This window comes from Lissotriton vulgaris, chromosome 12 (assembly GCF_964263255.1).
Source record: "Lissotriton vulgaris chromosome 12, aLisVul1.2, whole genome shotgun sequence".
Taxonomy (NCBI): domain Eukaryota; kingdom Metazoa; phylum Chordata; class Amphibia; order Caudata; family Salamandridae; genus Lissotriton; species Lissotriton vulgaris.
This window is the reverse complement of record NC_141700.1, coordinates 810,746,774-810,773,130: the sequence shown is the minus strand read 5'-3', so window position 1 is coordinate 810,773,130 and position 26,357 is coordinate 810,746,774. Positions and strand designations below refer to the sequence as shown.

The window sequence follows — 26,357 nt, the reverse complement described above, 5'->3', positions numbered from 1 at the left end:
TCCTGTGCTCATGTGGGGGTTGTTGATGCTTGGATCTCAGCACGTGAAGCTGCACCAGAAGTAGAGTTTCTTTATTAAAGCATTTGAGACAGTGCCTCAGTGTCATCTCTTCGGCTAGATGTGCGTGAAGAGCACAACAAATGTCATATTGATGTGAGGAATACCCTGCACTTGTGGCTGCATCTCCCCAATGAGAAGTCTTATTCCGGAGATTCTCCCAGAGTGCGGAGACTCCTCCAAGACTGCGGGGCCTGCACCACGAGTGCCAAGACTCCTCCATGACTGTGGGGTCTCTGCCACGAGTACGGAGACTCCCTAAGACTGTGAGGCCTCCCCCACGAGTGCGGAGACTCCTCTATGACTGCGGGACCGGCACCACAAGTGCAGAGACTCCTCCACAACTGCGGGGCCTGCATCACGAATGAGGAGACTCCTCCATGTTTCGGGGACCTGCACCACGAGTGCAGAGACTCCTCCACGACTGCAGGGCCTGCACCACGAATGAGGAGACTCCTCCACGACTGCGGGGCCTGCACCACGAATGAGGAGACTCCTCCATGTTTCGGGGACCTGCACCACGAGTGCGGAGACTCCTCCACGACTGCGGGGCCTGCACCACGAGTGCGGAGACTCCTCCAAGACTGCGGGGCCTGCACCATGAGTGCAGAGACTCCTCCAAGACTGTGGGGTCTCTGCCACGAGTGTGGAGACTCCTCTATGACTGCGGGACCGGCACCACAAGTGCAGAGACTCCTCCACAACTGCAGGGCCTGCATCACGAATGAGGAGACTCCTCCATGTTTCGGGGACCTGCACCACGAGTGCGGAGACTCCTCCACGACTGCGGGGCCTGCACCGCGAGTGCGGAGACTCCTCCAAGACTGCGGGGCCTGCACCATGAGTGCAGAGACTCCACCACGACTGGGGGGCCAGCACCACGAGTGCCAAGACTCCTCCACGACTGTGGGGTCTCTGCCATGAGTACGGAGACTTCCCCACGAGTGCGGAGACTCCTCTATGACTGCGGGGTCTGCGACACAAGTGCGGAGACTCCTCCACAACTGTGGGGCCTCCGCGATGAGTGTGGAGACTCTCCCATGACTGCGGGGCCTCCGCCACGAGTGCAGGACCTCTGCCATGATTGCGGAGACTCCCCCCCCCCCCCCAGATCCAACCATCGAGGACAAGACCATGTGAGAGTCGCTGACCAGCTTCCAGCTACTGGCCTGATCACTTTCAGGTCCTGCTGACCGGTCTGATCACTTTCAGATCCTGCTGACCGGTCTGATCCCTTTCAGGTCCTGCTGACCGCTCTGATCACTTTCAGATCCAGCTGACCGGTCTGATCACTTTCAGATCCGGCTGACCGGTCTGATCACTCTCAGATCCCGCTGACCCGTCTGATCACTTCCATGTCCCGCTGACCAGTCTGATCACTTTCATGTCCCGCTGACCCGTCTGATCACTTTCAGGTCCTGCTGACCGGTCTGATCACTTTCAGATCCAGCTGACCGGTCTGATCACTTTCAGATCCGGCTGACCGGTCTGATCACTTCCATGTCCCGCTGACTGGTCTGATCACTTTCAGATCCAGCTGACCGGTCTGATCACTTTCAGATCCAGCTGACCGATCTGATCACTTTCAGGTCCGCTGACTGGTCTGATCACTTTCAGGTCCGCTGACTGGTCTGATCACTTTCAGATCCCGCTGACCGGTCTGATCACTTTCATGACCCGCTGACCAGTCTGATCACTTTCGGGTCCCACTGCCCAGTCTGATCACTTTCAGATCCAGCTGACCGGTCTGATCACTTTCAGGTCCGCTGACCGGTCTAATCAATGTTATGTCTCGCTGACCAGTCTGATCACTTTCAGGTCCGCTGACCAGTCTGATCACTTTCATGACCCGCTGACCAGTCTGATCACTTTCGGGTCCCACTGCCCAGTCTGATCACTTTCAGGTCCCGCTGACCGATCTGATCACTTTCATGTCTCGCTGACCGCTCTGATCACTTTCATGACCCGCTGACCAGTCTGATCACTTTCAGATCCTGCTGACTGGTCTGATCACTTTCAGATCCTGCTGACCGGTCTGATCACTTTCAGATCCCGCTGACCGGTCTGATTACTTTCAGATCCCGCTGACCGGTCTGATCACTTTCAGGTCCTTCTGACCGGTCTGATCACTTTCAGGTCCTGCTGACCGGTCTGATCACTTTTAGGTCCTGCTGACGGCTCTGATCACGTTTAGATGATCCTACTAGCCTGAATTACTTATCACATAGGAATAAATCCCGCCGTAAACAAGTTAACAGAAACGCGACTGAGGTGTGTAAGTCCACGGCTGCGGCATAAAGGAGAATACAGGCAGCATTTACAATGATTGGGAAGTAGGTTGCCTGCTGATTGGATGGAGCTCATCCTGTCGGTGAAATAATATAGAGTGATTTGAAAAGGAAGGCTTATACGTTTGGCGCACAAGACTCTCAATTGGAAACCGAAGTGAAGGTTATCCTCAGGAAAACTGAGCGAGATGATTTTCACCCCGAGCCCTGGATAGACTTAAAGAAGCAAGTTCTATGTTAGACAATACTGTCATGAGAACGTCCCTGTTTGTCCTCCTGATGTTTTATATATACAGTTAAAGCTAACACAGTCCTGAAGAAGGTGGTAGAACAATGATCTATCCATCGAAACGTGCGCTGACAGTTGATGTGTCCAGTCTGGGTCTGTACACCGGAAGGAAAAAAGAGATTAAAGACCGTCAGGGTATGGTGGATGACTGATGTGTGATGGGTGCGTGGGATGTGGAATGAATTGTGTTAGATTAGAGGGTGATACAGGAGTGATTCTGAGAGTGTGTGTTGAATTTTGTAGTGGTATGGCCTTTTTTAAATTAGGCAACTGGATATATTATACAATAGTTGTAAAGTCACGTCTAAATGATGTATATAAACAATGTAATTAAGAATTATAAAGAGAATGCATGTAAAAATTTAAGAAATCAGATTTTTGTAAAATAAATGATCAAAGTTGCTCTGAATGAGATTACGGTGGGATTTATTCCTATGCAATAAGCAATTCAGGTTAGTAGGACCTCATTCTAATAATCTTGTCGCTCCCCCGGCTCTAAGCCTGTTTTGATAGCTGAATTAGTAGAGGGGGTTCCCTTTTGTGGATTTTCCTATCATATGACGAGACTGTACCTGCAACGTGATAGCTATGCCTACACGCATGAATCTGTCCCTACCATATGACGAGACTGTACCTGCCATGTGTATGCCTACACGCATGAAGCTGTACCTACCATATGACCAGACTGTACCTGCCATGTGACAGCTATTCCTACATACATGAAGATGTACCTACCCTATGACGAGACTGTACCTGCAATGTGATAGCTATGCCTACACGCATGAAGCTGTACCTACCATATGAAGAAACTGTAACTGGCATGTGATAGCTATGCCTACACGCATGAAGCTGTACCTACTATATGTACCTGTCACATGAGAGCTGTACCTCCCATATGACGAGACTGTACCTGCCATGTGATAAGAATACCTACATGCATGAAGCTGTACCTACCATGTGATTAGGCTGTACCGGGCATGTGAGAGCTGTACCTGTACACTGGAAGCAGTACCAACTTTATACCTGCTTTACCTGTATACAGGAGTCTATATCTTCCACATGCTACGTACATATCTGCGTTGCTTAGGCAGTATCTTCTATCTGATAACTATAGCTTCTTAGATGAGACTGTGCCCATTGTATGCTTGGAATAACTGACTGCGTGTTTGACAAAGTACCTACCCCGGGATAGCTCTGCCTGCACGCGTGGGGTATATGTAACATATTTTAGCAATGTACGCTTGCATGAGCTGTGGCTGTGTTATGCTTGCTCCAGCTGCAAACATGAAGTTGCATCTGGTTTGAGATGGCTGTCCCTACCTTAGAGATGACTGACGCTCTCGAGCCTCTGCAGGCAGTGCCTGGGCATATGATGCACGTGTTGTGGCAATTGTGCCATGAAGGCAAAGCATTTTGATGGGGAAAGTAATACTGGCAATTACCAGGAGTCGTATTGTGTAAGGGGTGCCCCTCCCAGGGGAGCTGATCAACACTGAGACGAAAGGCCCGAATAAAAACCAGATATTACCTTCTAAGGAAGAGTCCACGGCACAGCCAGGAGGTCAGCAAACAAGACACTAACCGATCTGGCTTTGACCCTGGGCTTCTTTATGACCAGAATCCTAACATTTTGACCATGACATTGACTTTGACAAACAGACTTTCCTTAAGTCCCTTCCAGGTTCATGGCATTGATCTTTCATTTTCACTTCTTGTTAGTTTGGGTGGTATTTATGATTGGATATGTATAATGTGGAAGCTCCATCTTTGAACCGGTATCCCTTTCGGCCGCCAACCTCAGTCGAAAGCTCAGTGAGGAATCAGCATTGGATATTGAAACTCTGTGAGGCTCATTGCTTTTCTTGTTCACTCCCTGCAGCTGATTGGCTCTGAGCAGCTTCTGCACACTCTCCTGGGAAGCCAGAGCACTGAAGGCCTGCCCAGGGCTGGCAGCCCAATGACGGACGAGGTAACAACTGAAGGAATGACGGTCTGTGGCGATCCTGTGGAAGACAGCATGAGCAAGGTATGGGTTTGCAGAGAATTACAGGGGGTTCAGCACCAACAGGACGCCTAGGGACCCTGCCCGCTCTGCAGTTGTTGCCCACATGACCGACTACATGGAATAAGTTGCTGCTTCTCTTCTGCAGGTGTCCACGCCTGGGCAAAGTCCACTCAATTTACTGGTCACTATGAATACCGGCAAACTGTCTCAGAGTCCAGACACCAACTCCGATGAGGAGACGGAATGGAAAGAGGTACAGGGCACCAAGACCTGCTTGATGTATGTCCCACTGGGAGAAGCGAGGGTTGACTTTAAAAAGCTGAACGTCAGGGGGGTAATAGATGTGTAACCAAAGGAGCAGTGGCATGTTAGCAGAAAATCTGATGGAAGTTAGACATCGCTTAGTAGACAGAAATCTTGGAGAAAGGAAGACTGTGTGTGTTTTGAGTTTAGGACAAGGGCATTAGCTCAAGGTTGGGACATTGCATTAGCTCAGAGTGTGAACATTGCATTAGCTCAGAGTCTGGACGTTGCTTCTTGACTTTCTGCAGGTGTGGGGCCATGAGGATCATACGTCTGCCTTCCTGGGCACAGACATTACTGGCCTTGTGGACTTCACCCTGGCCGAGAACGCCAACTGGAAGGAGGTAAGATACTCCACGTTCGGCAGATGAAGATCATATGACTGACCCGGTGGGACGGACCCAAGCACATAGGGGCCCTAACCAAAAGACAAACGTCGCCCATAGGATGAGGTGGAAAGACAAGCATCACCCATAGGTGTGGGCACTGTTGTCCGTGCACCTCATTGCTGTGCTTCTTCTCTTTCTTCAGGTGTGGAACCACAAGAAAAATGCACCTATTCTTCTGGACACTGACAGTATTGACCATCTTTTCGAGAGTGAGGAATTTAACCCTGAAGAGGTAACTAGTGGGAAAGAGGTGCAGGACTTTCTAGATAGACAAAAAATACAGGGGTGCTGTGAGGGGGGGCTTTGGGAAATGGGATTGCTCTAGACACACTGGGCCCATTACCAGTGAAAGAACAACATGCGAGTGCATGGGTAGGAGAGATGGGGCTCCCCAAGGCTCACAGACCTTAGCAAAAGGTTGAGCTCCATGTGCAGGAAATCTCTGCGTTCTCTCTAAAGAGACAAGGACCACGACCAAGGGGTGAACTTCATGTGACTAAAGAATGTGGCTGTGGCTAATGAATGGTTGTATGTCAAAATACCACGTTTTCATATTGTCCTCCAAAAAGTAATGATGCCAACATTTTGACTACCACTATATTGGCAAGGTAAGTACGGATTTAATCTTCTTAAATCCACATCTATGTACCTAGATGATACATTGTCAAGGTAAGCTCATGTGGCGTGAAGAATAGTAAATCGATTCTTGCCTATGTAATCTTTCCTTCACGATCTAGTGATAGTCAATGTGTTGGATTCGGAACTCGGGGATTGTGAGTAATGGCGGCGGCGGGGCAATCCTTGAAGCACGGTTACCTTGACCATAGGAAGAATGTAATGGGAGCCACTGTCTGAGCCGAATTGGTTTGCCTTTTCTCTTGCATCAGGAGTGGGACCCGGAGCAGTGGATGCCTACTTTACTGGGCACTGGAAGTACAGAGAAATTGTTGAGCAGTCTGGAAATGAGTCGTGATGAGGAGAATGCCATGAGGAAAGAGGTACCGTGCACTTTGACGAGACAGACAAATGCTGTATGTAAGCAGTGTGGGGGGGAGGAAATGTGGGACATTAGCCATAGGAATAACACTAGGTGAGCATAGAATGTGAAGGAAGAGCAGAAGTGGCACCAACATAAGCATTCATGGGGGTTAAAGAAGGTTCAATGACACAAACAATTCGCGCATAAGGGCAGAGGAGAGATGGAATTAACCGAAGCATGCAAGAGTTCAAAGAAGGACCTTTTCTAGAGTGTACAGTGTGTACAACCTTACCATCTTTAGCACATAGTGTGCTTAAGTAAAGAACCTACTGAAAGGGAGGGCAGTACCAGTGTGAGATGCGAGTACTGGGCGGTGACTTCCTGTGAACCTTGTTCCCACTTTGCCTGTTCTTCCGGGTCAGCAGGCCAGTATTAATTTGTGAATTACAGAACAAGTGGTTATGTCTTTTAAGAAGAGGACCCTCCGATTAGTATCCTTTTTTACCATTCGGATAGCCAAAACATATTTGGAGAGATCTCCTCTCCCACTATTTACAGTAGTATAAATTAGTTGTAAAATCCCTGTGTAGTTCCTCTGCAGGCAGGCGAGGGAAAGGTTAGGTGGAACTGTACACCAAACCCTGACTACAGGGAAATACCCTCTGGTCATGACAAGTGACAAGGAATGAATAAACCCATAAATAAGGGTATAGAGTAGTACATTTATAACAGATATGAGAGCCTTATGCTTCATTTGTTAACGTGGTTGAGTATGTATTAGGCAGGGATTTTATGAGCCCTGAAGAAGACCGTTTACCCATCTGGTGCATTTAACATGGACGAAACATGTTGGCAAGATAAACACCCATGCAATACTTTTTAACCATATCTTGGGTAGCCACCAAATAAAAGGAATTATTTTAGGGCATACCTCAAGGTATTTTTATTATTCATCTGAATCCCTGCTTCTATCCAGTTGAAAAGTATCAGAAACTCCCTTGGCTGGTTGAGTCAGTCGAGGTGGTATCCACATACCTTGATGTGGAGTGATTAGCGATGATGAAGCATGCCAAGATAAAGTGTGTGAGGTGAAGTCTTCAGACACCTGCATGGTGGAGACGAAAACCAATCGGAGAGACCTCTCTTTAAAAGCACTTTTTGTGTAATTCTGTTGTTCCTAGGGAGGATCTGCATAGGTCTCTTTTTCTGTGGTTTCACAGCATCAATTCATTCTGTAGGCCCTTCAGTCAGGTTATTACTCATTAAAAAGCTCTAAAATTAACTGGAAAACCATCATTTTCCCATGATGGTCGGATCAGGAATAAGATTTGTGAGAGAAGCAGCAGAAATCAGTCAGTTTTTACCAATCAATATACGAATGACCCATAAGTGAAATCTGCTCACTAAATGTGCACTCAGAGCAACCACTAGTTCACCACCAATCCATCATCACGGTTCTCAAACAGTTTATGATGGCTCACGCATTAGTTGCAGATTCACCTCCACGGTAGTATTAAAAGAACAGAAGGACAAACGTAGCATTTCCACTACAGGATGATGAAAACAGACAAATGAAAAAGAGGGTGACTAGGTGCAGATGGCCATGAAATACTTCATACAGGATGCATGTGTTGAGGTTTTAAGGATCTGTTGTTTAAGAGCTCTCGTCCAAGACCAACAAGACTCAATGTGCACAAGTCACTGTGGTGCCCTCCAGCTCGTTTGAGTAGTCGCTTCTGGTGATGCCAGCCGGACCGGGCCAGACCACTTCAGCCTTTGATGTTCCAATTGTGAAATATTAATGCTGTTTTATCTAACAGAAGGTCCTGAGGGCTCACTGTTGGATGCATCGCCTTTGCATTCCGTTCCCGTTAGAATCAGGTGAGAAGTGGAAGTACGCTACACCAGGCGGAAACATAGAGCCCACACTAGATACCTGTGCAGCGAATCCTTGAAGTGCTCACCATTGAGTCAAGCAGATTGGGAAGGAGCATGATCAGGAAGAACAGGTGAGGACAGTTATGACTAAAGATAAACCTCTGGCCTTCTAGCTAGTAACAAGATGCTGGTTCCCTTTCTTAAAGTGTCTGTGAAGAGTCTGCTACTGCCTTATACTGGTCCTAATTTGAAAAGGTCTCATTGGTACAACGCCACATGCACATCAAAGAGCCACTTGTACTGCACCAACCAGAGCTGACAAAATGTCAAACCTAAGAGCGGAATCCAGGGAGCAGAAGTTAAATGTCTTCAGGGCCTTCCTTAGAGCGTGGAGGTCTTGGATTTGGATACACTGCAGAAGGACCACGAGTACAGAGAAAGTTGAGCGCACCAACACCACAACCCAACGTGCTTATTCTGTGAAGCATTGTGACAAAAGCAAGAATTTGCTCTGTGCCGGTCCTTTGAATATTGCTGCTTTCAGAAACTAACCCCAACGTTGATGGCTCTGGTATTCCACATCAAACGGTAATAAAAAAAGTTGGTCTACATGGCCCATGTCCGAAGAAGATTACTAATGGGTTAAGAAATAACTCTCTTCGGGCACTAAAATGTTCACAGAAGAAAAAGAAGTGCATGTAAGTCTTAGTAGAGATCATTATTCGCTGCAGAGGGTAGTCCATTCTGGCACCCTAACTTTAGGGACACCTTATTGACCTGCCACCGGACTGGTCCTAAATATTGTTAAGTGAGCCCTTACATGCATAATGAACACCCAGTCAGACAGGATTTGTACCAAAAGTTATTTCTACAAATCTAAGGGCCTGGCTTAGAGTTTAGAAAACAGGTACTCCATGGCAAATACAACGGAGTACCCTGTCCAACAAACTGACGGTACTCTTGCCTTATTTAGAATGGGGCGCACCATAAGTATTTCATTGAAAGAGCCCTAGTTGGCTCAGTTGACAGAATACTTCCTGTCACAACGCCGATGGATTTTGGACTGTTGGAGGAAGGACTTTACACCCTTTGCACTATTTTCTCTGTCCGTCACTGCCAGGACAAACTTGGTAGTAAGGGACTGGAAAAAAACAAGAACGACCCCACACTCTGGGAGAAAACTCCCAGTATGTAGGGGCAATGTTTTTTCATTTTATAAAACAAACCCCCACTTTGAGAGTTTGTTTTTGAAAAAACTAAAAACTTTTGAAAAGTTTGACTGGTGTCTGTCATGACTAACAATATAGTTGGTCAAAGCTTTCCTACATTAAAGGACCCGCCATGGCAATGTTTCCTGTGGATGTATGACGTTAGCACGCATACTATTACCACGCATACCTTTACAACGCGGTATTTACAACGCATACCGTTACAACGCATAGCGCTTAGAGGTGCTGAATAGTGGTAAGTATAATTTTATATTCCAAATCCAGTCCCCGTGGACACTAGGGAAGGTGTTGGATATAAAATTAAACTTATTCCCTATCCTAGAGCGCCCCCCAGTGCAATGCGTTGTAATGGTATGCGTGGTAATGCGTGCGTTGTAATGGTAGTGCGTTGTAAAAAATGCGTGCTAAACGTTGTATACCGTTTCCTGTCAATGCAAAGAGTTGTCCGCGGGACCGGTAGACTCAGCCCGCCAAAGTCTAAATCAGACCCTAAATTCTCATATGGATCGTTTCAATAATTAATTAGATTTAGAAAATGCAAAGAACAAATGGGCTCGTTTAGAGTTAAGCAGATGCAGAGCATCCTCTAAAAAGCGTCAGACACCACATCCACCAAATCAATCATTTGCCTGCCCCATTCAAAGGAGGGAGAAGCACCAAGTGTCCACCAACAGAGCCCCAGCTGTCTCAGCTGGTGGAAACCTTGAAGAGATGGCCGTCAAAAGGCCTGTCCTCTGCTGGACATTGTTCCTGCTAGGGAACTTCCCAGTGCATTGTGGCCATTTGTTTTTGTTTTGCAGAAATTAACCCATAAATGAAAAACATTTGCCAACTGTCCCCATTGCATGGCACCCGAGCAGCATTTTAGTGTTCCTAAAAAGGCATCACTGGAAGCATTTACAAGGAAGCAATCCTGGTCCTGTTGGAGATGTCTAAATATGGTGCCTGCCATACCCCAAATACCCCCAAAGTGGCCAAGAATGGTTTAATCTGTGATTACAAACCGGATAGTGATATAAAAAACGCCATTACAACCCAGCTCAAGAGTCATTTTAGAGACGTTTTCTCCAAAATCCGAAGAATTTATCATTATAATTATATAAGCTCACCCCTTCCATGCTAAGGAAACATTGTGGCAGAGTAAATCTTTATCATCGAAGAGACGTGCCGACCACCATGTCTATGGACAAAGATAGAGAATCAGCTATTTCTCTTGGCTCATTTATAACAGTTAGAAGAACTTAGAGAGTTCTAGGCCACTTTCATTTCAAAGACCGCATTGAGGTATGAAAAAGCTTTTATTTTTTACTAAGGAGAGATCGTTCACTCAGATTGACTTCATCCAAGTATGCGTGGTGCTCAAGGACCTGATCTTTGAATCCAGGAGGCTCCCAAGGAGCCGACCTGTGAATTCAAAACCTTCTCAAGGACCTGACCTTTGAATTCAAATCCTTCTCAAGGACCTGACCTTTGAATTCAAAACCTTCTCAAGGACCTGACGTGTGAATTCAAAACCTTCTCAAAGATCTGACTTTTGCATTCAAAACCTTCTCAAGGACCTGACCTGTGAATTCAAAACCTTCTCAAGGACCTGACCTTTGCATTCAAAACCTTCTCAAGGACCTGACCTTTGAATTCAAAACCTTCTCAAGGACCTGACCTGTGAATTCAAAACCTTCTGAAGGACCTGACCTTCGAATTCAAAACCTTCTCAAGGACCTGACCTGCGAATTCAAAACCTTCTCAAGAACCTGACCTGTGAATTCAAAACCTTCTCAAGGACCTGACCTGCGAAATCAAAACTTTCTCACGAACCTGACCTGTGAATTCAAAACCTTCTCAAGGACCTGACCTTTGAATTCAAAACCTTCTCAAGGACCTGACCTTTGAATTCAAAACCTTCTCAAGGGCCTGACCTTTGAATTCAAAATCTTCTCAAGGGCCTGATCTTTGAATTCAAGAGGCTCATTATCAGACTTTGTAATGTCATTAAATCATCATACATAGAAACCAGTCTTTCAGCCCAGTGGTCGTGGCCTAGAGAATTGAGTAGGGACTATCATGACAGCATGATATCATTAACATAGACTATGGTTAACTCTGCGTCTATGAACCTTGAAGGTATATTGTCAAGGTACTTATATGCAGAGTTAAGTAGAGTAATATTATGCTTACCTTCATATACGGATCTTGTCGATAGTTTGGCCCTCAGTATTTTGGTAACAATATTATGTTACCACGATTTTCCCCACTTGACATTCAGTACCACCACCAGCCCATCAGCTCTATACGGAATTAAAACCTCATTGTTTGCACCCAATAAAACAGTAAAACGTCTGCCCTCTATTACGGGTGCATCAGAGCCTACTGTACAACATTTCCTGTCTCGATCATTAATATGAAGGGTGAACAGAAAAAGGATCAACACACTTGTTTGCTGAGCATGCTCTGAACCTCTGGCTGGAATGGCTCTCCTCGCAGAGGATTGCCATCTCTTTTTCTACTCCACCTGAGTGCCACACGATCCATAGATGTGTTCCAGGAGACAGATTTCTCCAGATGAACATGACTCTGCTCATGTCCACCACAGAAGTGTCTTAGAAAAGGCTTCACCGGTGAACAGGCAAGGAGTGTGCCAAAAGAAGACACCTAATGCCACGCTGCAACCTCGTCATGACCCCTTGACTCACCTCTCTCAAAGTCTTAAAGCTGAAACATCAGACATGAAAAGATCAGAGGAGGAATGAATAACTTTTATAATGTTATTTCCTTACCCTAGTAAAGATAAAAACATTTTTCGCAAAGCAAAAAGAACAAGGAAACAGGAAATTGACATTTGGTCTCAGAATAAGAGATGAAGACGTAAAACTACACTTAAAAAATTCCAAGGTAAAATCCACCACTAGTTACCTGAGGAGGCTAAGCCACGGACACAGCCTGGAAACCTGAGTAGAATCATTGCAAATTCCACAGAATATCTAAGGATAAAACCAAGTGCTAGAAGTCAATTCCCATCTAGAAACATCATAGGGTAAGATGCAAGGTACACAAGCATTGGCAATGCCAATAGTTCTGGCTTCAATGTGCTGCACCCTGCACTCTTGTAAGCACCACACTCACACTGCGCTGACATTGGCAGAGTTGTTAGCTTCTGGCGTACTGAGAATAGGACAAGAACCAAAAAAGCCTGTGACCTGATCTGGTGCGATGGAACCTGGGCACAACCAAACGTGCATGAGAAGCGCACTGTAGCAGAATCCTGGTCAGAAGCCTGCAGGGACTCCGGTCCTGCTTACTCCTTTGTTTTAGGGGGTTTCTCTGGTCCCCACACATTTTAAAATTTACTGTTGTGTGCTGCTAATACATTTTTAAACTTGCCTTTTAAACTTTCATTTAATGCTGCTACTGCTTACCTGATTACTAGGAAGCCTTAGGTTTGCCACGCACCCCGGTCCACCGCGGTTTCTACTGTTTGTGTGGAGGGTGTTTAGGTGGCGCCATTTGCTCCTCAGCCAGCTGGTCGGGGGCGGAGACTGGGGGGTTAGCGCTCTAGTGCGCAGCTTTTTCCCTTCCACTTAAGCAGCATGCCCTGGACTCCGCGCAGCGGGCTGCATGTCAAAGGCAAGCCTGTCTGCCCCCGTCCATGCCAAGTCAGCGCCAGTGGCCGGGTATGCTGCCCCTCTGCAACCAGAGCCTGGATCCAAACTAAGGTACTCAAGGGCGGATCTGCTGGACATTGGGAAGAGAAATCCACTGCTCTGTGCACACATCTTGAAAGCAGAAACGCTGTTCAAGAAAGGACCCTTCTCATGTAGTTGGTGTGGCCTTTGCCTTATGGGGGGAGAAGGAACCAGCCCCTCCTCTTTGCCGACCAGAACTTATCATACGCAAAGGCAGAGGTCTCGGCAGAGTTTCCTCCTTAACTCTAGGTCCCTGATCAAGAACCATTTCGCCTTTAAAGATTTTGTTCTCCAACATGCCCCTGACTGGGTTTTCCTAACTGAACATGGGCTAATGACTATTCTGGTCCAGAGCTGGTAGAGGCTATTCCGTCGGGGTATTGCCTCACTAGACTGGACAGGGAGGGCTGACGTGGAGGAGGTTTAGGTATCCTGGTTAGGGATACTTTCTCCTGTCGGTCAGAACCACTGACCTCAGCTCTTGACCCCTATCAGGCATTATATTTTTCTATAAATTCCACTCCCACAGAAAGTTTCTCTGGGATTCTGTGCTACAGGCAACCTGGCCCGACGGACTTGTTTAGCCATGATTTAAGCAACCATTTAGAGCCTTATCTTGAGCGTACGAATTTCACACTCCTCTGGAATTTCAACTTCCATTTAGAAAATAATTTGAACCATGACACCCAAACTTTACTAGAATGTATGAATGGTTTCGGCCTTCCACAATTAGTGAATACCCCTACTCACATTGCGGGCCACACCCTCGATGGGATTTTTCCGAATGATGATCGAATCCTGGTGGGCGCGCCCGTCCACTTTCGTTGTCAGATCACTTTGCAGTGCCTTTGAATTAAGGGCCACTACTTTAGGTAGCTCTCGAAGGGCTGTTTTGAAAGCGGTTGAAAAACGAAATCTCACTCTGATTACAAATAAAGCGGTCGCCACTGCTCTCACTAACTTCCAGCAATCGGACCTTCATAACGTAGATACGGCTGCGGGAAATCTTTCCCAAAAAATTACTGCTATGATGGACTCTCTTGCCCCCAAAAAACTGTGTTATTCGGCCAGGAAAACGCCCTCCGCTCCTTGGTTCTCTGATCGTCTACGAAATATGAGACAAGAGTGCAGAAGGGAGGAAAGATACTGGCGGAAGGATTTGGCTCCCTCTGGCAGGGAGTCACATAAACAATGTCTGAAGGCATATAAAGCAGCTATAATTGAGGAAAAGGAAAGATACTACTCCAAGATCACAGGGGATATCACCACTCCTAAGGAGCTCTTTAACATCTTGAACTCCCTTGCTGCTCCTACAGTGTCTGATAAAGTGGAGCCTTCACAGGAGCTCTGCCACAGCCTATCTTCCTTCTTTTGCTCTAAGATCTCCGATATTTATGATCAGTTGGAGATTCTAAATGATAGTCAGACACCTGATGCCTCCTCTGAAACTCTCCCAAACAGCTGTTTTAGTAAAATGACTTCGGCAAGTTTTTGTGCTTTTCCGATGTTAACTGTAGAACTCTTGCTTGAAGGTATCAAATGCGGGTCACCTTTGGATCCCTGTCCCCTTAAAGTCGTGAAAATGGCCAAGGTGGCTTTGACCCTGCATCTCACGACTGTCCTGAACGTAGCCATATCTTCGGGCCAATATCCTCTGATCTGGAAGGCTGCGGTGGTTAGGCCCATCCTAAAAAAGCCTTCCTTAGATCCTCTAAATTTAAAAAAACTTCCGTTCCATTTCCCTTCTGCCACTCCCTGCTAAAATCTTTGAATCCCATCTGAACTCACACCTGTGTGCTTACCTGAGGGACCACCCGATCCTGGACGGTTCCCAACATGGGTTCGGACGGGCTCATAGTACGGAGACCGCTCTCACCACGGTGTTGGATAATACTCGAGTTCAGGTGGATGCAGGGCACACCACTCTCCTTATCTTACTCGACCTTACCACCGCATTCGGCACCCTGTCTCCCTTGAGACTGGTGGAACGTCTCAAGGAGATAGGGGTTGGGGGCCGGGCCATGGACCTTCTTGCTTCATTCCTTAGTCAGCGGTCTCAAACCGTTAGAATGGGCAATTTTTACTCTGAGTCCTCCCCCCTTGTCTGCGGAGTGCCTCAGGGCTCCTCCTTGAGCCCCACCCTCTTTAATACCTACGTGGCCCCGCTGGCAAGGGTGGTGAAATCATTTGGGTTGGAGGTGTTGTCTTATGCGGACGACACTCAGATCATGGTTTCTATGACACAAAAGATCACGGAATCCGCGCAAAAATTTAAAGACTGTATGACAGCTGTTTCATCATGGATGGTTCAAAACGACGGGTGTTTAGAACACATATGATTTTAAAATACATGTCTTTACCACGGAAAAGTGTGGTATGATATATATATATATATATATATATATATATATATATATATATATATATATATATATATATATACACACACACACACACACATATATATATATATATATGTGTGTGATATTATATTTATATATATTTTTTACCAATCCTGGCATCCATAAAAGAACAGGCGCTGACTCCGTGGGACTATATCAAAGAAAGTGTTTATTCCAGACTGACGACCTAGATGCTTTTCGACGGCGAACCGCCTTGCTCACTACATCAGGTGTCTTTGAAGTTATTCAAAATATAGGGTAAGCACTCTTGATTGGTTGTCACAGAGACATAGAGGTTTCTATACGCTAAACCATGACAGTGCATTTGAAAAAATCAAGAAAAAAATCGTATCACCAGTGTTTTAGACTCAAATGCTATCAGCACAACAGTAATATGTTAAAAGCATACATTTTATAAACTGTGACATTAACATACCGCAGAACCCATATTGCAGATATATAGTGATAGTAACAGTGTTATTCACGGGCTGTGCTATGTCCATACAAACAGGAGAAAGGGAAGAAATGTGTCTGTATTTCATCCTAGCCTCTTCACTGCTAAAAAAACAGTTTCATCGCTTTGATCCTATTAATAACGTACTACCATTTCGGTATTCACAGAAGTTACTTACTCATTTTGGTATTCACAGAAGTCATTTAGGAGTCCTAACTTTAGGACTCCTAAATGCATTCTGTGAAGACTGAAAGGAGTAAGTACCTTCTGTGAATACCAAAATTGTAGTAAGTTTAGGACTTTGTCTTAAGTTAGTTCTGTGAATCGGGCCCACAGAGTATGGCATTACTAGAGAGGTTTTAAAAATGATATGCAAATGTATGACTAAGAATTCATGCGTTGGTGAACATCCCCGATTCCATTGATATGATGGAAACGCCCATACATGTTTGGCCGAAGAGGAACAGACGTAATATAAAACCCCAGTGGGCTTATATACCAGAAACTCTCTCTCCTAGGTTGATGAAGTTAATATATTGCTGCCAAGGCCTGTTAAACTGTATAAATAATCACTACTAAACCGTGAAAAAGTGCCAAAGAAAAATAGAAAGAAATTATTATCTACGCTAGGGAGTGGGATCAGGACAGGTGGCTAGCCTATCACAGATGTACAAAGTGGGTCAAGTATCACCCATTCTAAAGAAACCCACGGCGGACCCCACGGACCTTAACAACTATCGCCCTATTTCCAATATTCCTACCTTGGCCATATTATTGGAAAAATGTGTACACATCCAACTGACAAGGCATATTGATCATTTTGACCTTCTTAACAAACACCAATCAGGCTTCCGAGCAGGTCATAGTACCGAATCAGCCATGACTCACATAGAGGTTCACTATACATGTATTAGCTTCTCAAAGTTATGCATTAAACCCCACAGAATTGGAAATTCCATGTGGTTTTATGAATTAAAAAATTAGTTCCACGCAGTAATCAGGAATTTCAGGGTCTTAAATTCGAAACTGCATGGTACCGGGTGGATTTACAGCACAGTAATAGTAAAATCACATCTGGATTTAAAGTACACCGATTACAGAACTTTAATTGAAGGCCAAAGGTCTTCCTTGGAAGATATCTACTAAATATTGTGGCCAGGCCTGAGAAGAGAACTGTGTACTACACCCCTTCTTAGTGTAAATTTACTCCAAAAGTGTAACTTAACTTAGATTTTGTGAGTAGCTAAAAGGTACTTGCTCATAAGTGTATAGCTCTCAGGCCCTTCACTTTGGTGCAGACACGCAGGTTTGCCTTTATGAGTAAGTTTACACTTTTATGAATAGCCAAAAACTCACTCAAATGTGTAAACTACTCAAAAGTGTAAGTCGCCTCTGTGAATTAAGCCCACAGCTCACGTGTTCACAAATACGTGCACACACATAAACTCTCATACAGGGGACTTAACAGACGGCTGGTCAAACATTCATGAGCACCAAGGGAGTCAAAACCACTCCACCCCTCCCCTAGCAGAGCCGCCCTGCCCCGCCTCGCAAAGCTGCCGCTCCTGCCACAGGAAAACATACAATAATAGCATTGAGTTAATATCATTTTATTTTTCCTTACACTGCTGAAAAGCAGTGGGGCGACGCTCCTCCCCCTTACTGTAGGAGCCGCCACTGCAAAGAATAAGGAACGCATCCTTCTTCATCAACAAGGATGGCGGAAGGTTCTTTTGTTTCATGAGGTCGTGTGGAACTCGTGTCTTATTCTAACATCTTCGCAGCAGGTCCTTTCCATGTGACAAGTGGTTGAAGTTTGGGGTTTTGTGGTTTACCCAGGCAGGCTATGATTCTCAAACCTACTGCTAATCTTAATTACTCTGGGGCATATTAACAAGATGTGCGTTAAAAAACGCACATCGCACATTACACTATCGCCGGCTATCGCCGGATGTTTTCGCCGTGTTAGCGCATTATTATCAACGCGCAACACATAGGCAATAGTAAATCCTGCGATAGTGAACATTAGCGCATGAAAGCAAACGTTGTTTTCACGCGCTAATGTGTGCCTTGTCAATATGGGGGGGTGGATTCAGCTTTATGATCCACACCCCCATGTTAACAATGCCTAAAGCCTGGTCAGAGCAGGCTTTGGGAGACCTGCGATAAACAAGTTTATCGCAGGTCTTTTCCTCCCAACGCCTGCCTTGGTGATAGGGCGTTCCCACCTCCAACCACATTTTACATGTGGTTGGACGTGGGAACGCCCACTTTGCATGTCATTAGCAATGTTTCTCGCTGACATGCAAAGTGGGCTTGTGGAAGGCGTTGCAATGCCCTTGTTAATAGGGCGCTGGAAGTATCGCCGCTTTCTCGGCAAATTGTGCCGAGAAAGCGGCGATACTTCAGCTTGTTAATATGCCCCTCAGAGGCCTCTGCTTCCTCGCCACAGTCCTGCACCCCACCCTCTGTGGTCTCATGTTTGGGTTCTTGAACGTCCTGCCTTTGCTCTCCGTGCGTTCTCGCTTTGTAATGTACAAGAAGCGAAGGGCCAGGAGCACATGGACAGCCAGAGGACAGAGCGATAAAGGCTTTGAGCCGATTACGAGATAAGGAGCTATTTGTCGCCCCATAAATAATGATACCACAGGGAACGTTATTTATCTGGTGCAATAAATAACACCTATTATGAGTTCATGGGGAATAACATGTGGATTTCGGTGATTAACGCACCAAAATCTGCATGATACTGTGAATACTGTATGTGTCCCCCTGGTATATTTCAGCAGGTTTTACCTGTGAAAGTGTGATGTGCTTGAGTCATTTAACGCATCTGATAATTATTGGATGCCTGAAATACCTTAAAACTTGCTGTTCTGACCATGGCGTAAGCAGGAATTTTTCGCATGGCTCGGACTATTGCGAGGACATCGTAATCAGGGTCGTAGAAGGACAAATAGAGAAAAAGAAACCGGTTTCTTTACAGTTATGAAGAGGAATATATTGGACTTCAACAAAAGAAGAGAGGTCTGGTCAGTCATAGGACTGCCACAAAAGTGGAGCAAAATTTGGAAGAGTAACACACTCACTCAGTTTGAGTAGGAAGGCCCTCACACACCGACCTAGTCAGTGTCATGCTTCATCATCGGGCCCCACCAAAGAGGCCGAGTGCCTCTTCGGTGTGCTGCGACGCCAGAAAGACTGCGGAGCTGGTTGTGTGAGGAAGGCGTGATGTGAGTGAAAGAATATAATTAAAAGTGCCTAAGAGGGTATCGAAATTTTTTTTAATGAGTGATCCCTAAGACACAGTTAAGTGGTATATATGTGTCTGAATTTACATGCCAAGGTTTTTAGGGTTTGGTTAAATTCAGCTAAATACCACAAAATTAATTAGTCAGTCAACATGTTTCTGCCATACTAGTGGTTTACATTTACCAAGGCATTCTTCAGGACTATACCCCGGCGGTATGGACACTCTGATAGTCCACCCTAACCTGGGGGCGTGAAAGTGAAAAAGAAAAGGTGAAAAAGTGCTTAAAATTAGAAGAGCGGGAGGCTCATTCTAAAGAAAAAAAGACCCAAAATTCAGGGGTATCTCAGCACTTTAAAACAGGGCGCTACTTGCACCATGGGTCTCGGGAGGAGGGTTGGAGCGCACCTGGCACATCGCCCTCAGCGCTCACAGCCCGCTCTGAACCTTCAGAGTTCCTCGGAAACCGGACCCCGACGATCGTCTTGGTAAATGTAAACCACTAGTATGGCAGAAACATGTTGACTGACTAATTAATTTTGTGGTATTTAGCTGAATTTAACCAAACCCTAAAAACCTTGGCATGTAAATTCAGACACATATATACCACTTACCTGTGTCTTAGGGACACAGGTAGTAGCCGCAAGGCTACTAGCTGGCATTCCTAAGTTTCAGTCCACCAGGCAAGCGATAAGGAACTACCACTGGTTAACAGTGAGAAATCGCATTAGATTCAAAACCTTGTGTCTCACCTATAAAGCCCTCAAGGGTCTTGGACCAGCATTTCTCAAACAGAAACTTTGCTACTATTTACCAAAAAGATCCTTACGCTCCGAACAGAGACATCTACTGGCAGTGCCACGCACTAGGACGGTGACATGGGGCGACAGAAGCTTTACCAACGCTGCTGCCAAACTGTGGAACACGCTTCCAAAGGAAATAAAATTGGCACCATCGCTACCGCAATTTAGGAAATTGATAAAAACCTGGTTATTTGACCAATAAACTGCTCAGTACAACACTTTTTATGGTAGATACATGTCCAATCTGGGATCTTCAGTAAAGTTATAGCGCCAAGACACCCACAGGTATAAGCTGCACTTTATAAATTTTTAAAATAAATAAATAAATAAATCACTAATTAAAAAAAAATTTCGATACCCTCTTAGGCACTTTTAATTATATTCTTTCACTCACATCACGCCCTCCTCACACAACCAGCTCCGCAGTCTTTCTGGCGTCGCAGCACACCGAAGAGGCACTCGGCCTCTTTGGTGGGGCCCGATGATGAAGCATGACACTGACTAGGTCGGTGTGTGAGGGCCTTCCTACTCAAACTGAGTGAGTGTGTTACTCTTCCAAATTTTGCTCCACTTTTGTGGCAGTCCTATGACTGACCAGACCTCTCTTCTTTTGAAGTACATTTAACCGGGGACTGAGAGAGTGTCCTTGATTCTCCCTACCTCTCCCTTTGTTGGAATATAGAGGAATATATTGGACCTGATGCACAAAGGTAAACGTACACTTTTATGTAAGTATACCATTTTTTGTGTATTTCAAAATAAGTTAAAATGTTGCCAATAGTAGTTTTAAGACATCTGAGACTCTGCGGTCGGAGCAGAGATGTCTGCGCATACAGATATAGGCCTGGCCCGTCTTTTTATGTGCGGAGTTCTCTGCCCCAACAGCAGAGTCGGTGCACTCGTAAACATACTTTTAACTCAGAGTCTGTAAAAAGAATACTAAATTTACACAAATACGTAAGTTCACATTTGTGAATCAGGCCCTTGGGTTCGAGAACACCAAGATGTTTGCCTCCGAGAGGGGGCTTTGCCTTGGACTGGTATATGGAGTGTAATCAGGCCTTTGCTCTGCTTGTCCCCTCTTCAGGTGTGGGACCCCGGGCATTGCACACCACCCTTCTCCAGCTCCGGCAGCGTCGAGGAGCTCTTTCAGAATACAGACCTCAGCGCAGACGAGGAAACCCAAAGGGAAGAGGTGAAGTGTTCGGAGCAGAAAAATGAAACCATGAGAATAAGAGGGGGTGGACGTCTGGGTAGGGGGGAGTCTTATGCACAAAAGGACCCCAGGAAAAGGCAGAAATACAGACAGGGAAATCATGTGAGTAAAGACTGAAGAGAGAGGAAAGGTGGGGCTGTAACTAACTAAACGAAGAAAGCCACCGGAGTATAGATTACATGGTGAGGGAGAAGGGACTGCCTAGCGCATAGAGGGAGTGTAACATGATGACGAAAGCCATCAGAGTATAGGGTACAGGGACTGTCTAACACTTAGAGGGAGTGTAATCTGATGAGGAAACACATTGAAGTATAGATTACAGGGTGAAGAAGAGGGACTGCTCCATGCGTAGAGGGAGTGCAATCCGATGACGAAAGCCACTTGAGTAAAGATTATAGGGTAAGGGAGGACAGACTGCCCAATGAATAAAGGGAGTGTAATATGACGACGAATGCTACCTTAGAGTAGTTTACAGGGTTAAGGGAGGACGGACTGCCCAACACATAGAGGGACTATAACATGACAACGAAAGCCATTTTAGTATGGATTACAGCGTAAAAGAGGAGGGACTGTCCAACACACAGCCGGCATTCCAAAGATGAGGACTTGCGTCTTGTCTGTGTTTTGCGTTTGAGACAGTTGTCCTTCATCCAGTCCACAGCGTCCATCATGCATCTGTGGAACTGTGCTTTGGCGGTGGAGAGTTCTTCGGACAGTGAGAGGATGAGCTGTGTGTCATCAGCGTAGGAGATGATGTTGATTCCCTGCGATCTGACGGTGTCAGCCACGGGGGTCATGTAGGTGTTGAAGAGGGTGAGCTGAGGGTCGACCCTTGGGGGTCTCCACCTCCTGATGTATCAACCACGCCAGGAGTGTACCTGGATGGTCTGCCTCAGCGTGTGTACTGCGTGTAATGGGGGGTCTTCCAGTGTGGATGCTTGGAATCACCAGAGGGGTATAGGTGGAGGGATGTGTTCTCAGCAGAAGTGTAATTGAAGTGTGTTATGGTTAGAGTGCATGCAGCCAAGGTATTCCGTGCATGTGAGATGTGGAGTGATGTTGTGGGTACAAGTAAACCTGCCGATGCGGATGTGAAGTCCATGTGCATGCGAGTCATAGGAGTACACTTTGGTATTAGGGTTGCGATGGTGCCACACACCTATAAAACCCTAATGATTTAGCCATGTGGTATGGGTTTGTGTGTTAGTGGTAGTGACAGTGCGGGGGAGGGGCGAGAAAGGATGATCTAGTCCCACATCCAGGACACTGTTAAAATTCCCTCCCAGAAGCCAGGGGAGATCCCTCCAGCAGGTCAAGGTGGCAGATAAGGATTGAAGGAAAGGAGCCCGGTCCACATTAGGGGGTATATCACTCCAAGGAGCAGCTGCCCACCATCTAAACAGCCCTCCACAAACACATACCGACTCTCTGGGTCCACAACTGTTTGTGTGGCAGCGAAGGGGACTCCCACCCTGATCCAAATCAGGGCCCCTCGAGCACAAGTAGAATAGTTTGCGGAGAACGCTTGGCCTAGCTATCTTTTCTGCAGCCAGGATACCTCCAGACTTGTGATGTGTGAATCTTGTAAGTAGGCAATGTGCATGTGTCTGTGGCACAGATAAGAGTACACAGTGTATCTCCGGTGGTGTGGATACCTCCCACTTTCCAGGTGACAACGTTAATGGTGGCCATTGTCTGGTGTCTGGGGTGCAGATGTAGGGGTCGTCCTAGGCATGTATTCCTGAGCTCGATTAAGCAGGTGGGACAAGAACAAGTGCAGCTTGTAACGAGGAAAACAAAATGTAATAACAATGAACAGTTGATACCATAGAGAGCAGGTGCACAATAGGTGCCAAGCCAAGCCAGTGACGATAGAAGGAGCCGGGCAAGGATGTGAGCAGGCAGACGAGAGGCCAAACAAATACCGGCTCCCGTGTTGAGTAAACAGAAAGGAAAATCAGCCTCGACGACCATCCACGTCCTCACAGTAAAGGAACAGTGGTAATTCTATGTGAAATACATATGGTAACTCCATGTGAAATACATATGGTAACTCCATGTGAAATACATATGGTAACTCCATGTGAAATACATATGGTAACTCCATGCAAAATGCATATGGTAACTCCATGTGAAATACATACGGTAACTTCATGCAAAATACATATGGTAACTCCATTTGAAATACATATGTTCACTCCATGTGAAATACATATGGTACCTCCATGTGAAATACATATGGTAACTCTATGTGAAATACATATGGTTCCTCCATGTGAAACACGTATGGTAATTCCATGTGAAATACATATGTTAACTGTATGTGAAATATATATGGTACCTCTATATGAAATACAAATGGTAATTCCATGTGAAATACAAGTTAACTCCATGTGAAATACATGTTAACTCCATGTGAAATACATATGGTACCTCCATGTGAAATACATATGGCAATTCCATGTGAAATACATATGTTAACTCTATGTGAAATACATATGGTTCCTCCATGTGAAACACATATGGTAATTCCATGTGAAATACATATGTTAACTGTATGTGAAATATATATAGTACCTCTATATGAAATACAAATGGTAATTCCATGTGAAATACAAGTTAACTCCATGTGAAATACATGTTAACTCCATGTGAAATACATATGGTACCTCCATGTGAAATACATATGGTAATTCCATGTGAAATACATATGGTAACTCCATGTGAAATACAAATGGTACCTGCATGTGAAATACATATGGGAATTCCATGTGAAATACATATGGTAACTCCATGTGAAATACAAATGGTACCTGCATGTGAAATACATATGGGAATTCCACGTGAAATACATATGTTAACTGTGGGCGACCTAAATCCTCATTTAGATGACCCGCTGGACTCAGCAGCCAAGAGTCTTCGACTCAATTTTCATGCAATTGGCTCGGCACAAAAAGGATTCCTCCCTACTCACACTAAAGGTATCTCTTAGACCACATTTACCGTACCCTTGACAATCTGAATACTGAATCGCCTGCACCATTGCCCTGGACCGATCCCTATTTAATACCATTTTTATAGACTACTACAAATTCCCTCCCTCTACAAGACCCAAAAAAACACTGGGGCAGGAAGTGGGCTACACTTACCCTCTCCAAATGGGAATCAGCGCTCGCTGAATCTAAACCTTTAGAGGTTACAAATCCTAACTTAGCCAGCACTATTTTTAATAACTGGATTACTAACTCCCTTAATTTAGTACTCCAGAAGGAACCTTTGCACTCTATAAAGAGGCAAAATGTAGCTCCCTGGTACACTCCTAGACTAAGAGAAATGAAAATATCATGTCGTAAACTTGAAAGAGCATGGAGACAAGATCGCTCTCAGATCAGGAAATCAGACTACAGAGCCGCAATTAGGCTATACAAAAAGGAAATTAAATCTGCCCAAGCCCAGTTTTATGATTTAAAAATTAATCTGGCAGCAAATGCTCCCAGAGAAATCTTTAAAATAGCCAAATCTCTGATCTCCCCTCCTTCTGAGCGAATGTCATCAGACGGGGCATTAGCTCGCTGTAATAACTTAGCAACCTTCTTCTTCCAGAAGATTCAGACCATCTACTCTTCCTTTTCCACTGACGGAATCGAATCGGAGGTTGCTACTACAGCCTGCCCCAACACCCCGGCTCCCTGTATGTTGGAAAGTTTTACTTTCTTGGACTCTACTTCTCTAAATGAAATAATCTCTAAAGTCACATCAGGATCCCCCAGTGACCCAGCACCTCCCCAGTTCCTCACTCTGGCCATGGATGTCATCCGACCAGTTCTTCTCGACGTTCTTAACACCTCAATTGCTACTAGCATAGTCCCGACTGGGTGGAAATGTGCTATGGTCAGGGCTCTTTTAAAAAAGTCCACTCTAGACCAAAATAATCTAGCCAACTTCCGCCCCATCTCCCTGTTACCCTGGACGAGTAAACTGCTAGAAAAACACATTAACAACATCTTAGTAGACTACCTGGAATCCAATAGTCTGGTATGTGTCTCTCAGACGGGATTCCGTCCCCAACATGGGACTGAGACAGCTTTGCTAGCAGTAACCGAAGAAACACGAACTGTGATAGACCAGGGAGGGAAAGCAGCCATCATATTATTAGACCTCAGCGCCGCGTACGACACGGTTAACCATGCCACCCTATTACATCGTTTGAAGGGCATGGGAGTGTCGGGCGCGGCCCTGGCATGGCTCGCATCCTTCCTGGACGAACGCTTCTTCCGGGTGTTTGAGGGCGAGGCTGTATCCACCAAACAGCCACTCAGTTGTGGGGTTTCTCAGGGCTCTGCCCTGAGCCCCACACTTTTTAACATCTACATGAGGCCCTTAGCGGAGATAGTTCATCCATTTGGCGTCTGTATTGTCACCTACGCAGACGACACTCAGTTGGTGGTCTCATTAGACCACTCTGAGGGGTCGTCTAGCACGCTGAGCTCATGCTTAGAAGCAGTGGCTAAATGGATGAAATCCTCCTGCCTCAAATTGAATGGAGAGAAGACGGAGGTCATGCTACTGAGCAACCTTTCACCTACCAGCCTGGCCTCCTTCTGGCCCACATGTCTAGGCCCCCCTCCCCTCCCCAAATCTGAGATAAAAAGCTTGGGAGTTTGGCTCGATAAATCATTGGACTTTACTTTTCAGGCCACTAAAACCGCATCCATCTGTTTTGGGCTGATGAGAATGCTCCGGAAGGTGCTCCCCTTGCTCCCATTCCAGGCGAGGAGAGTCATGGTCCAGGCCCTGATACTCCCACGCCTGGATTATGGTAATGCTCTCTATCTGGGAGCCCTGGTGGCAGTGATCAATAAACTCCAGCTCACCCTAAACTGTGCGGCCCGGCTGCTTTTTCAAATTCCACTCTGGCAGTCGGCCAAACATGCCCTAAAAAAGTTACATTGGCTTCCTGTGGCAGCTAGGGTACAATTTAAGGCCATGTGTCTTGTCCAAAAAGCAATCCGCAGAACTGGTCCAGCCATAATGCACCCTTTAGCTACTCCTTACCTTCCCCTCAGAGCTTTGCGCTCCAGTTCACTGCAACTAGCCACCACGACCAAGATAAACAAAGCTCGCTGGGGTGGCCG

General features: G+C 45.8%; 1 protein-coding gene across 1 annotated transcript in view; it reads left to right on the top strand.

The window, feature by feature from the left end:
* The window catches only part of LOC147678847 (uncharacterized), an 86,602-nt gene that overhangs the window by 34,081 nt on the left and 26,164 nt on the right, over nucleotides 1-26,357 (top strand). The window contains exons 6-11 of the mRNA XM_086945760.1: nucleotides 4,514-4,660; nucleotides 4,785-4,892; nucleotides 5,191-5,286; nucleotides 5,474-5,563; nucleotides 6,219-6,329; nucleotides 21,094-21,201. Coding sequence (XP_086801886.1) covers nucleotides 4,514-4,660; nucleotides 4,785-4,892; nucleotides 5,191-5,286; nucleotides 5,474-5,563; nucleotides 6,219-6,329; nucleotides 21,094-21,201 — 660 coding nt within the window. The remainder of the gene's footprint in view (nucleotides 1-4,513; nucleotides 4,661-4,784; nucleotides 4,893-5,190; nucleotides 5,287-5,473; nucleotides 5,564-6,218; nucleotides 6,330-21,093; nucleotides 21,202-26,357) is intronic.